The 14,148-nt window shown below is 42.7% G+C and overlaps 1 protein-coding gene across 2 annotated transcripts in view; it reads left to right on the top strand.

The window, feature by feature from the left end:
• The window catches only part of CUNH1orf21 (chromosome unknown C1orf21 homolog), a 97,238-nt gene that overhangs the window by 78,170 nt on the left and 4,920 nt on the right, over positions 1 to 14,148 (top strand). For both annotated transcript variants that reach the window (XM_036442515.2, XM_036442513.2), the window contains 2 exons: positions 854 to 930; positions 7,493 to 7,553. In XM_036442515.2, coding sequence (XP_036298408.1) covers positions 854 to 930; positions 7,493 to 7,553 — 138 coding nt within the window. The remainder of the gene's footprint in view (positions 1 to 853; positions 931 to 7,492; positions 7,554 to 14,148) is intronic.

Below are 14,148 nucleotides of genomic sequence, written 5' to 3'. Positions count from 1 at the left end.
GTGAGTTTCATTCTTCCCCTTAGCCTGGGTCTTTATTGCCATACCCCTGGTTCGTTGAATTTACTATAGTATATAGTCACTTCTTAAATGCTTTAGAATAGTCTTTCATTTTAGGGGTATGTTTTGTGAGCAAAGAATAAAGCACCTTGAATATATTTTTTAAAATAATGTCTGTGAAAATACAGATGAGTAGAATGATTGAGCTAGCGTGCTGACCAATATATCAGCATTTTAAGGTCTGAGAGTGTCTCTTTCCCATCTGGCTGGTTTCCTGGGAATAAAAAATCAGATTATGCTAACAGCAGAAAGTGCCTACTGACTATAGGCTAGTACTGAGCTTTACTCGTTCAATTCCAGTGTTTGTTGTGAGTGGGAAATGGTCGTTATTTTCAGTTGTGTTCTTGTCCGTGTCAGTGCTAGAGTCTCATGCAAACTTTATGCCTCAGCATCTTGATGCCTTTGTCTTTTACAAAGAAAACGCACTGGAATCAGTTCCCTGGGCAGGTCGACAAAGGCAATGATTGTGCTCCTCGGCTCTTCCTGGCCCTAGAATCTTCTGTTCTTGGATTCTTGCTGTTCTCAGTAACTCAACCTAAAAAATCAAACACCAGTCGCACATCATTTTCTAAGCAGAGTTGTAGCTGTTATGGAGCTCATCGCTTTCTTCATGACCACATTCCCTGTTCAAACGTTCTGTAGTTCTACCTGGACAGCGTGACCTCTTTGCCAGGACATCGGTGCTTGTGAAGTAACCAGCTGTGAAGAGTCCCAAACACCTGGAGTCTCTGTGATGAAAACCCATGCGATTGCTGAAGTGCTGGTTCTCATCTTGTCTTTTCTATGTGTGTTTCAGGAAAAAAGTGCCAGTTCAAATGCAAGACTTAAAACTAACAAAGAGATTCCGGGATTAGTTCATCAACCCCGAGCAAAGTAAGTTCTCGTTCCTGTTTTTATATTGATTTTAAAGCTGAAAATATTTTCAGAGTGAGTTCCATTTTGCCTACCAGATAACCAACTTATTATAAAGCTTTGTTAACTAGGATCAGTGTAGATGGGAGAGTACAAAAACAGTCCATGGTATATGACAGGGCAGGCATTTAAGTGATCCCAAGAAAATAAAGGGTGATATCTTTATGGAGTAGAGAAAATTTTGAATAAGTCACAAAGGATGCGGATCCCAAGGAAAATGATTAATTATAGTGGCCACATTAAAATTAAGAACTTCTGTTTATCCAAATACACTGTAGGAAAGTAAAAGGCCAAAAAATGATGGAGCGAGTGTAATACAGGTCGACACATGTAACTGACAGTAGTTGGATTTGCAGAATACATAGAGTATTCCTACAAGTCCATGAATAAAAGGTGGAGAACTCATAGAAAAATAGGCTAAAGACATGAACAACCCTTTCACTGAAGAGGAAACAGGAATGGCGAATCGATATGAAAAAAATACAAAATGTTGACCGGGATATGGAACACGGGCAACTCCTAACGCCTGCTGGTGGTAATCTGAATTGGTACAATTACTTTGGAAAACAATTTGCATTATCTACTAGAATTGTCCCTGCACATACCTTCTCAGCAGCAGCAGCAGCAGCAGCAGCAGCATCACTCTCAGGGCAGAGGAGGGAAACGCCCAGCCCGAGGGCTATATAAGGCCCTTGAGAAGTCATTTGGTCTCGCCTTGAAAAACAACTGCAGACGGAACTCAAAATTCAATACGTCTATGAGCTTTTTTTTTTCTTAGCAACATAAATTTCTATCAAGTGAGTTATATTAATTGAATGATGTTATAAAGATCCAAATGGCCCTTGGCAGAAAAATGGTCCCCACCCCGGCTGTAGAGACACCCTGGGGCATTGGGCCCGCAGAAATATCCATAGCAGCACTGTTTCTGTGAGCTCCTGCAGCTCTCGGATAGCTCCGAATGGACGGTGTGGCTCGGTTGGGTGTTGTCCCATGAACTGAAAGGTTGCTGGTTCAATTCCAGTCAGGACACATGCCCAGGTTTGGAGCTCAATTCCCAGTAAGGGGGTGTGCAAGAGGTAGCCTATTGATGTTTCTCTCCTCCCTTCTTCTCTCTCTCAAAATCAATATTAAATTTAAAAAAAAAACTTTTTAAAAAATGTAATGGCTAACAAAAATGCAGCATATTCTTTTGATGGGAATACTTCATATCAGTGAAAACGAACAACCTATAGCTGCACATATCAAGAAGGAATCTGCCCTAGCCGGTTTGGTTCAGTGGATAGAGCATCGGCCTGTGGACTGAAGGGTCCCAGGTTTTATTCCGGTCAAGGGCACATGCCCAGTTTGTAGGCTCTATCCTCAGTGTGGAGCATGCAGGAGGTGGCTGATCAGTGATTCTCTCTCATCATTGATGTTTCTATCACTCTCCCCCTCTCCCTTCCTCTCTGAAATCAACAAAAATATATTTTTTTTAAAAAAGAAGGAATTTTACAAATGTAAAGTTACAGTGGTAAAATAAGTAGTAGTACCTGCCTACATGTAATTTCATTCATATAAAGTTCAGAAACAGGCAGAACCAAGGAATATAGTATATATGTTTTATATACTATCATATACTTTTATATGATAAAACAACAGACAAGCAAGGAAATGAAAAGGCGTTAAATTAGGAATTGTGGTTCTCTCTGACTCCATGGAAGACAGTGAGGCCACAGGTTCTAATTCTTAATTTGAGTGGTGATTCCATGGATGTCCCTTTATTATTATTTAAAACCAGACCAATAACATGGTAGGTTTTCACACAATTAGAAAGTTAAAGAGAATTATGAGTCCTTTTCTAGATTGCTCTAGAACTGAATCTACCTTAGTGATAAAACGGACTGGGTGTGACATGAAAGCCAACTCCCTTTTCCTCAAAGAAGCTCTGGTATCTCAGAGGATACAGATCTCTGCTGTGGGGCTCCCCTAAATATTAGCAAATCTCCTGGCAGTCTGGGTGACATTAATAAACTCCACACAGCCCTGCCCCATTCCAAAATAAATTTGGCCATTACATATGTGTAGCAGTTGCCCCACGAGTCAAAATCATGAGTAGAATAAATTGTGTTATCTCTGATTCCTCCCAGGAAATGGAGACAAAAATAGCCTAGTTCCTAATCACGTTAGCCTGGTCCGTGTCTGTGGCATTGCTTCAGCCATGGCTACTGCCATGTGGCGATTAGGACTCTTCAGGGGGCGATAAATGAGCTCAGGGATTAAAGTTTGTCTATTTCAAAGAACACGAGTCATTTAAAAAATCCACTCATTCCCTCCAATGTCGGTATAATGGCATGGCCGGTGTTTGAGCCCGCAGGTGAGTATGATGCTGTGCTCACAACCCCCCTCATTCACTTCCTGGGATCACTTTGACCTACACGAACAACAGATATCTGATGACAGAACCTCATCCTCTTTTCATCCAAGCCAGCATGCTATTTTTAAATGCCTCCCTTATCGCTGGGTTCTAAGCAGACACCGGATTAAGGAGAATTTCTTTTTCATGTCGAAATTCTAACATTCATGTAGAATGAATCCTAATTTAACTGACACACTGAAACAGCAAGTTTTGCAAACTGGCATAAAGCTCTCAGAGAACTTGATTAAACTGGCTCTTGTGTTTATACTAAAATTATGAAGAAAAATCCTCTGTTTTCTACACAGTAGCATCCACGTGTTTGTGTTTGTGTGTGTATGTGTGTGTGTGTGTGTGTAATCTGTCAGTGAGAGCATTGAGTTCATGGAATTCCACTCAGAAATCCTTCTGGAGCCCAAGAGAGGAGTGTTACTTCTCCTACTTGCTGACTCACAGGATGAAGGAGGCGCATTTATTATGCAGTTGTAAAAAATAAGATAATGAGGGTTTGTTTGTTTTTCCCCCCAATAAGTGGAAGGACAATCTCATATCAGACAATGGCAAATGTGTTGATAACAAAGGCAGGTAATTCTCACATCTTCACTTGATGCAACTCTTGGAACACATTATTACAACTTTGTGATCTCAGGCAAGTGACCTGGTGTCTCAGAGCTTCAGTTTTCTCAGCAAACAAGGAGGGAGAGCAGTCCTGTCTCCCAGGGCCGGGAGCATCGAAATCATGTACGCCCAGTGCTTATCACAGTGACGCGGTAAGAACGCCTTACTATTGAGAAAACACCCAAATGGCCTTTACCAAGGAAGTGGAGAAAATAAACTCCACCTTCTTCGCACAGTGGAATATTCAAGTTAATATTAAATTAGTTCATTGAAAGTTATAGTATTTAAATTCATTAAGATGAATGCACAAGGCTGGATGGGCCTCGTCAATGTAATGCCAGAAGAAATGAGTAACCCCTGAAAGATTGCATTGAGCGTGCCATCTCTTTTTGTAACTTTTTTTGTAAAGTTAAAAAAAAAAAAAAAACTAAATCATGGTGGGAGGTAAGTTCACTCTAGGTTGTGAAGGTCCTAGCTTTTGTTTTTTGTTTTGGTTTCATGGGTGCTTATTAGACTATTTTTAAAAACTAACAAACAAAATAACTAAAACTGAGCCTGAGCCATGCATGAGCTACAAGCAAGGGTGTGTCATGATGTGAGGACTAGGGTTAACCCCGCTTCCCTGAGGCCCAATTGAGAAATAATGATGATGACCATGAAGAAATAACCATGTTCAGGCCAAGATCTGCCGGGAACTCACTGAGTAACTGAATTTCATTTTTGCAGGTGACGTATGAGGGAATTGGGGCCTTGCCTTCTCAAACTTTTCTGGCTTAAGTTTTTATTATTTGGAAACTTTTCCTTCAGTCATTGAACATGAAAGTCACGTGTCTTTCAGCCCCAAAGCTCATTTTTCTCACCTTCTTTCTTTATTTTTTTAAAATATATTTTTATTGATTTCAGAGAGGAAGGGAGAGAGAGAGAGAGAGAGAGAGAGAGAGAGAGAGAGAGAGAGAGAGAGAGAGAGAGAGAGAGAGAGAGAGAGGAACATCAATGGTGAGAGAGAATCATTGATTGGCTGACTCCTGCATGCCCCACCCTGGGCATGCAACCTGACTGGGAATCGAACCGTGACCTCTTGGTTCATAGGCTGATGCTCAACCACTGAGCTACGCTAGCCGGGCTTACCAACTTCATTCTGTCCATTCGCTTACTTGTCAGGAAGATTCCATCATGTTGTCATATCTAGTCTCGTGGAGCTGAGAAGTCACAGAAAGAACACCTGTGCTAGCACAGGGTTCACTCATAAGAGCACTGCCAAGGTCAACAGGGCCACACACTGTCCTCCATGCGATCCTAGGTTTTCCCAGTTGGAGTTGTCGTTATTAGAGAAAAACAGGGATCACTAAAATTGTTAAGCTTCATCAAGGCACTACCATACAGGCTTTTGCAAAAGATTTTTACATCTAATTTAGCATCAAGTATTTATACTTTTTAAACTAAATCATAATTCAATTATTCCTTTCTAATACCTGGAGGAAACGTAGAAAACCAATGTGCTTTTTCCTCCTCCTGGCTCCCCACTCACGGTCCTCAAATTGTGCATCAGAAAGCCCCCAGGAATCTCGTTTCCTAGGGACTGTTTCTCACAGTGCAGTGTAAACTTTTGAACAAAAAACAAAAACAAAAACGTATTAATGCCACTGTGTTGATGGGTTTCCATAGGAGGAGAGTTTGTTCACATTTGTCTAAGCAGCAGTCAGTCCATATGGGCTGATTTATTGCGTCAGCGTACAAATCCTATCTCTGCCGTTGTTGGCGGGTTTCAGGACTTCTCTCTGAAACCATCCCTTGGAAAAGAGCCGAGTAAGCCGCATGCGTACAGGTACATCCTACCCAGGAGGATGCACAGGTGACAGGGACCACGTGTGTGCCTTTGTGCCTTGTGGCAGCGTCTGTCACTTCCCGGGACAGCCGAGTTTGTCTAAAAGAGCTTATGTAGAGCTCAGGATTGGACGATAACTAAGTCACCCTACTAACACACTCTAACACAGTCCACACGCTGTCTTCCAAGGGGCAAGATAGCGAATGAGCCTGGTGGGTTGCTCTTCCTTGTAGGTGTCTGAATGAGGCAGAGGCAGGCAGAGATGCTGGACTGCTCTTAGACAAGGGAACATCAGGCAGCGTCTCTGTGTCAAGGTTGTGATCCTAGAGATGCTCTGGATTGAAGGCTTTGGTTAGAATTGTCTCTACAAGGGGACAGTTGTCGTCACCATCACCTTTGGTCCCAAGCTCCTGATATAGACTTGAGCGTAGACATTCTTTTTTATTGAATTTATTGGGGTGATATTGGTTAATAAAATAATATTGGTTTCAGGCATACAATTCTATGAAACATTGTCTGTTGATTGTATTGTGTGTTTACCACCCCAAGTCAAGTCTCTTTCCATCACCATTATCCCCACTTTCCCTTCTCCTCCTTCCCCCTCCTCCGCTTTCCCTCTGGTGATCACCATACTGTTGTCTGTGTCTGTGAGGTTTGCTGTTTTGTTTGTTTGTTTGTTTGTTTGTTTTCTTAATGGGACCCAGACACTCTTGCTCACAGGAAGGCAGACCCATTTGGAGAATGGACTTCACTGAAGAGTACCCCTTTGTCCATCTAATGTGCACATGTTGAGTACTAACCACAATCCTTGTTTCCATGCTATAATAGTTCAATAGAGGAGTGAATGGAAGTTAGCAACAGTCAGAGAGCGTGAGTGCAGGAAGGTTTTCTAGATGAGCTATGAGAGGTGTGTGCCTCACCCCTGCTAACATCTAGGTTGCCTCTGTGAGGTGATGAATCATATGCATTTAAATAGAGATCATGTGGTCAATTCATATCCTATATATTGCCCTTCCCATCAGTGATCTCAGCTCTGCTTACCCATGGTACCACATTCCTCTCACGAGGTTTGCTGTTAAATGGGGTAAGACAAGCAAACACACAGGGCAAGTTCTACCCAAGCCTGCCTCCTGACTTTCTCCTTTATTCCAGTGGAATTTCTGCCCCTGAGAGGCGCATTCACTGTCGCCAATGCAGAAGGAGTTCAGGGCCAATGTCAAGTTCTCAGCTCATTTGCTGCCAGCCCACATCTAGACAGCTGAATAGCACTTTGCAACAACTCATTTCCATAGAATAACTAGGGTTATACACGGGGTGGAAATATGCCACCTGCTGCTTGCCTATCTTTCTCAAATCGTAAATCTGCATCTGAAGAAAAATTTGGCACATGCTTTCCAGTTACACCACTATAAATAACATATACATTGACAGGAATTTGTGTTGTTGTTTTTTAAATCACGGGCACTGATAGACCCTTATGAAATGCATTTGTAGGATTACTTATGAAATGCATTTGTAGGATTACTGTAGGATTACTGTAATAACACTTATTCTTGCTGTAACTTCAGAGTATTTCTGTGGAAAAGTCTGCACTAAAGAAATGTCCACCTCCAAGTTTAGGGACTCGGCATTTTTCTTGAGGGAGGAGGCTTAAGAAAACACTGAAATATGCGCTGTTTGTTTTTCAGCATGCACATCTCTGAGAGCCAACAAGAATTCTTCAGAATGCTGGACGAAAAAATCGAAAAGGTAAGGAGCCAAACAAAGTACATGTTTCAAGACGAATTGCCTCTCGAGTGAGGGTCACGAAGTTATTCTTGTAAGAGGTTGGGTAGAGAGTTAAAACAAAAGTTCCCCCCTCTAGAAAATGTGACTATGAGAATGTGTCTAAGGAAGCTTCCCAGGATCCTGGGCTACCCCCAAACGTTAATTGAAGTGGACAACGCCAGGTAGAGACGTGTTGTCTAGGGGCAGCGTTCTGATCACTGGGTGTTGATTGCCCCTGATGCCCTGCTCTGACCTCAGACTGCAAGCAAGAAGGTACCTGCCAACAGCGACCTAGTGCCTGACACTCCTCTTAAGTTCTTACATCCTATGCACATTGCAATCAGTAGCCACCTCAGGGTAATGACTATGAGCATGTATTACCTGCATTTTACAGGCAAGGAAACTGAGGCTCAGAGTGCTTGCGTAACTTACCCCGTTTTGCAATGATGATAATAATGATAATGACATGTGGGGTCCACTTCTCTGTGGCTCCAAAGCAGAGTCTCCAAGTGGCTCCTCTAGGGATGTGTGGGTTTTACATTGATAGTGAGATGCAAGGATGATCCATGTGGAAATGGGACCCGTATTTATGATCTCCGAGTAGCAAATGCTAAGCAGCTGACTGAAGTGTGGTCTATGGTTAATAATTACAGGCTTGCATCCTTGGAGAATTTAAGGTCATCGCTGCAGAAAGGTGAATTTTAACTATAAAATCGGAGTGTTATCACTTGAAAACTTTATTCAGAAGAAGAGTAAAATCTTAACTTCAGAACATGCCATTAGTATAAAAAGGCATCCCAGGCCAATTTTACCTTTGAAATTTGTTCTGTTTTCATGTTTCTTTCTTTTTTTACTTTTTGTGGTCCTTTTATCTCTCTGAGCATTTGTCCATGAATTTCTCAGTTGTGATCTCTACCACTCAACAGAAGATAATGAAGAGGTCTTAAATTCATCAGTATTTCAGCAGCAGAATAATTGTACAATAAGAATAATTATATATTCTAATGCACCACTAAAAGACCAGCAAATATCACCAGTGTGAAAATAGAGATGGATAATGAATTTAAATGGCAGTTTAGTTTATATCACTCCCTGACTGTACAAAAACCTCACTTTAGGAATATATTTTATTTTTATTTTTAGTGAAATTTTGGCTTATGCATGACTTTTTTAGATGGAAATTTTACCAAGTTTCACATATTGGTTCAAAAGCTGTTCAACTTGCCGATACGTTTTGTTTTAGTAAAGAGAAGCATGAAAAGAAATTATCTGTCCCCACTATTTTGGTGAAGATCTTTTCATTGTCAGTTTATTTGGATTTTTTCCTCTGCTAGCTTCCTGGTGGCCAAAAGATCTGCTTAGTAGTCAGGGGTAGCCTGTAAAAACTGAAATCCGAATTGTAATTTGTCTTTTAAACAACCTATATGCATCTGACACAGCATTAAAATGATCTAATTCCTTTCTGGTGAGTTTCCATAATTGAAATTCTACCTCCTTTTTACTCAAAAGTGAAATTCATAGTTTCCATCTGCAATTCAGTTTCCACTTTTCCTTTTGCATCGGGGCGTAGAGAGAACGATGAGTTAAAAACAAAGAGTTCCCATTATGGAATACATTTTTTAATTTCTCAATTACAGTTGACATACAATATTATATTAGTTTCAGGCGTACAGCCCAGCGATTAGACATTATATAACTTACTTAAGTGACCACCCGATAAATCTAGTTCAACAAGGGCGTGTCATTTCATCTGAGCTGGGCCAGGGCTAAGTCTGAAATCCCTTCCATCCAGGTCCAAAAAAAATTGAGGGTTTACTGTATAAGGAACCAGTTACAACACGGAACATTTGTATAAGATAAGGTTCCTTTATTTAAAGGGAACCTGAACACGCTATTTATTAGGAAGATGGGGCTGTAGGAAAACCATAATTTGGATTGATGGTTTTCTTGTGTATAAAGTAAGAAGAACCATTTTATAAAAGGCCGTTTTGTTGAACGCTGCTGTTTGATGGTAGTATGGCGGCCGGGGGGTGGGGGTGGGGGGGTCCAAAGCCAGCCACCAGACAAGAATGCTTTTTACATGTTCTCATGTGGGGGAAACAAGAAGCAGAGTCCTATTTTCTGACATGAAAAAATATGTGAACGTCCAAATTCAGTGTCCACAAAGTTTGATTGGAACACAGCGACCCTTTTTTTTTTTTCCTTGCTTTTTTTCTTTCCTCTGTGGCTGCCTTCACACTTACATCGCTAGAGTTGAGTTGCAGCAGGAACCATCCGGCCTAGTGTGTTTGCTGTTTGGCCCTGGACAAAGAAAGGGGCCCACGCCTGCTCGAGAACATCAGCTGAATGTGGCCCAGAGACAGGGGCACCCACCTTCTTGGTCCCTGCTCCTCCTCACTCCTGGTTACTTCCTCCTGGGGAACAGCATCTGTGAGGTCACCTGAATGCCATCATCAGAGAAAGCTGGAGAACCCTGTGCCATAAAGCTTCTCCAATAGCCTCCCTCTTGTCAGTGGAAAGAGGATTTGGGTTTATTAAACACTTCACAAGGGGTAGGGATTCAAACCGTTTAGTTAATACTCATTCTCTCTTACAAGCCGTTTAGTTAATACTCATTCTCTCTTGGAAATGAAAAGCCCAACATACTGGAATTGTTGTCACTGCTATCTGTCTGTCGGTACCCTGGGGATCCTTCCCTTCTATGGTCCCAGGAGCTGTCAGAGGCTGGAGTCACACTCCTCCTGCTCATGACAAACCCAGACCTTCTTCCAACTGAAATAATAACATGCGCATCTAATTAGAACAAAGCCTGTTAGAAACAGAGACGGCCATTAATGCCTCGATTGATTTTTCTAATGAACTAAGTCAGGGGAGGAGACTCACACAGCGCAGCTAGCTCATGACTTCTGCTTTTCTTCGGCGTTTGTTGTACATGGTTGTTGGACCACAAGTGAACATGCTGTTGAGGCACACCCTGTCTGGAGAGCCTCTGTGAGTCCAGCCCTGACCACAGCCCCACAGGAGGAGGATGGAAGAGCGGCCCTCCACAGGGGGCAGGGGACGTTTCCCTCTACTTTCCCAGCCTTCCTGCCTCCTCCTGATCGTGTCTGTTCTGGATTCCAGCTTGCGGTGCCCACTGCCCACGGGGTGGAATGCGGCCCTCCCGCCCTGTACTCCTGCTTCAGGGCCAGAGCCTCACGGCCAGATGCTCATAGGAACTTGCATCGGAGGTTGTCTCCTGCTGGTGATCCCTGGAGGGAAAGGTTGCAGGGGAGGAGTGTTAGGGGGACAGAGACGGACTGTTAAATTTCTGCACCAAAATCCAGGTGTGGCACATTACTCAAGATCCTCTTTGGTGCTTGGAAAGCCGATCAGTTGCACAGAGCAGGGTAGAAAGCTATGCGGGAGGCATAACTGAGTCAAGAAAGCCCACAGTCGGGAAGAGCGAGGAGGAAGACGAATCATGGAAGGAAGCAGATAGTAGGTAGGAGAAACGATATTCCACACAGGCCAGAAACTAACAGGTGCCCCCAGCATCATCCCGAGAGATCGAGGAGAGGAGGATAACTTCTTCAGTCGGTCGGTCGGTCAGTCAAAACACAAGAGCCTGCTTTGTGACAAGTATAGTTCACACTTCCAGACAGAAATAAGCCTCGTTTAAGCCAACTTTTATAAGAGCCTTCATTACAAAAATGCATGTTTGCCTTCACCAAACATGAAAACCTTGACTAGTACATGTGAGGTCCTATTTTTTAAAATTGTGGGGAAGAGACACCAACGTGTTGTTCCACTTCTTTATGCATTCATTGGTTGGTTCTTGTATGAGTCCCGACTGGGGATTGAACTGGCAACCTTGGCATATCGGAACGATGCTCTAACCAACTGAGCCACCTGGCCAGGGCTCAGTGTGAGGTTCTTTAATGCAGACCTCGGTGACAACAGCAAAAGACATAGTTTAGGATGCCTGACTGGGATGTTGTGGAAAGTAAACTAGACGTCCTTCCAAATGTGGTTTACACAGGTGTTTACTTATATAAATAAAAATGGTGAATAACAGACCGTAGCCTTCCGTTATTCACTATTGCTCCCCCTGCCTCTGATGTGCCTCTCCTGAGCTCCAGGCCATCCTCAGAACCAGGCTCTGTCTCCGTCTCTGCTGATACTTCTGCTAAAGACATACTCTGCATTCGCTGAATTGCTCAAGAGGGCTGCTTTTTCCACCGTGACCTGCAAAATTTGCTTCGCTTATGAGAGTCCCAGGACAACTCTGTATCATGTCATTCAATATCCTCCACCTCCATCCCTACATACAGGTGCACACACACAGCACTACCTCCCTCCAGACACCCGCCTGTGCATTACCTTTGTGATAGGGGCCACACACAAGGATTCCATTAGGTACCAAAAGGACACATTGGCTGAAATCACTATAAAATGTGGCGGTGGTGGGAAGGACCACGGCGAGAGGAAGAGAGCAGCCCCTTGAACAGTTGGGGGAAATGTCACTTGAAGAGATGATGTTCTGATGAGATCCTAAAGATGCAATAGGCTGGGGGTGTGAGAGAGAGAGCAATGTGTGTGAAAACAGTGGTACCCGACAAGGACCTGCTGTTTGGGACATGTGGTGAGAGGGCCTGGTGGTGTTCGCAGCACAGGAGCCATCACTCAGGAAGCTTTTTTTTAATTGGTGGAGTTAAGTGGAGTGGATATTGGATTGATTTTTTTTTTTTCATGTTTCATCAAAATGCTGTGATGAAAGTATTTTTACACATACTTTTAACAACTTTATGGAGCTATAATTTACATACCATGAAATTTACTCATTTGACCTGTACAAGTCAATGAATGTTAGTAAATTTACCGAATTGCACAACCATCACCACACTCCAGTTAAAAAATCCCCATCACCTCCATAAGATCCCTCCTGCTCACTTGCAGTCAATCCTCTTTCCCACCTTCAGCCCAGGGAACCAATGTGTGTGATATTACGTGTGTTTATATATTATGTGTGTTTGGGAGTTTATCTTTGGATACTGATTTCTATAATGAAGGGTGTGCACATTTTTATGACTCACAATACCTATTACCCATTTTTACACTGAGGCCAGCAGTGTATGAGAGTCACATTTGATTGTGGGTGTGGCTATTTTTAAGTAATAGCATTATTTTAATTTTTTTTTATTACTAAAGCAGACCGCTTTTCTGTTGGTGTGTTAACTGGTTTTATTTTGCTCTGAATGAGTTTCCACTTTGTGCCCTTTTGAGATCCTCTCCCTGTTCATTTTTTTGTTTATTGGTGTGAGCATCCCATGTAGCTTTCATCATGCACACATGTATGCTGTCGGTATTCGTCCCATGACGAAATAGCTACATTTCCTGGCATTATTTTTAGATGTGCGGAGTTTCAGTCTCCCGTGATCAGATGTGTTCTTCTCCCCTTTTACCTTGTGATCTTTTCTGTGTCCCTCAAAGTGTTGTCTCTCTCCAGAGCTTTGGCAGAAGCTCAGTTTGACGTTCTGTTCTATTATTATTGCTAAGATTTAGCACTTTGATTCTTTTGGAATCTGTTGTTACTGGTGATTCCCTTTGTTAGTACTTTACTTTCACAATATCTTAGGCTGTATTTCTTGGATGTTTTCTTCTGTGTTGGTAATTTTTTGGTGGGTCCATTTAAAAACAAACAAACACGATTGTAAAACTGAAGCACATGCAAAGGAAGGAGACCTAGATGGAAACCATGTTGTTTGCAGATGATGGACCTAGGGATGCTGCTGGTCGGGGAAGACCTGTCCTCTGGTTCCAAAGGCCCAGACTGAGCCGTTCGGTGGGCACAAGCAGGGTTTGGGCTCCGCTGGTGAACGGTTTCACGGGCAGCTTGGAAGAGAGGGCTCCCGGTCTGCACGGCGGTAAACGGAGGCCCGCCCTGAGTTACATGAGAGGTCAGAGGAGAAAGCCTCTAGATCCCCTTCCAGCTCCAAGATTTCACCACTCTCCAGGTATTTTTCATCCTTTCCTTTATCCAGCAAGTACTCATCAAGCATCTGCCAGCTGCCGACACCAGTATAAATCCTGAGAGTGCAGCAGAGTGTAAAATAGCTCCTGCCCACTCCTTACTTCTATTCAAGGGGAAAGACAGCCAATTAAGGAATTAATTAATATACGAATAATGTCAGGTAATGATAAGTAATATAAATAAAAATGAAGCAAAGTAAGAAGTGTTATTGAGTATAGGGTGTTGAAGGAAGACGATGAGGTGACATTTGAGCAGAGATTGAGAAGGAGAAGGAATGGATATTGCATGAGGGCTGGGGACAGCAGGAGCCAGCCAGTGAGGAAGAAGGACAAGCGTCCAGGCCCTGAGGTACACGGCTTGACTAAGGACCTGACTGTAACTGATTGATCTAGCTGTGGGCAGAATTTCTCACCGAAGCAGTTTATGAACTGTTGGATCTATTGATCTCATTTTTCAATATCATCGTAAGAGCTGTAATTTATGTGCCATGCTTTGCTAAACACCCTATGTATTTTACTTCTAATTCTCACATCACTGCTGCAAGTTAGGTCTGTTCCCATTTTA

The sequence above is a fragment of the Pipistrellus kuhlii genome, unplaced genomic scaffold, assembly GCF_014108245.1.
Source record: "Pipistrellus kuhlii isolate mPipKuh1 unplaced genomic scaffold, mPipKuh1.p scaffold_m20_p_18, whole genome shotgun sequence".
NCBI lineage: Eukaryota > Metazoa > Chordata > Mammalia > Chiroptera > Vespertilionidae > Pipistrellus > Pipistrellus kuhlii.
Note: the sequence above shows the minus strand (reverse complement) of the source record. Positions and strands in the feature narration are given on the sequence as shown.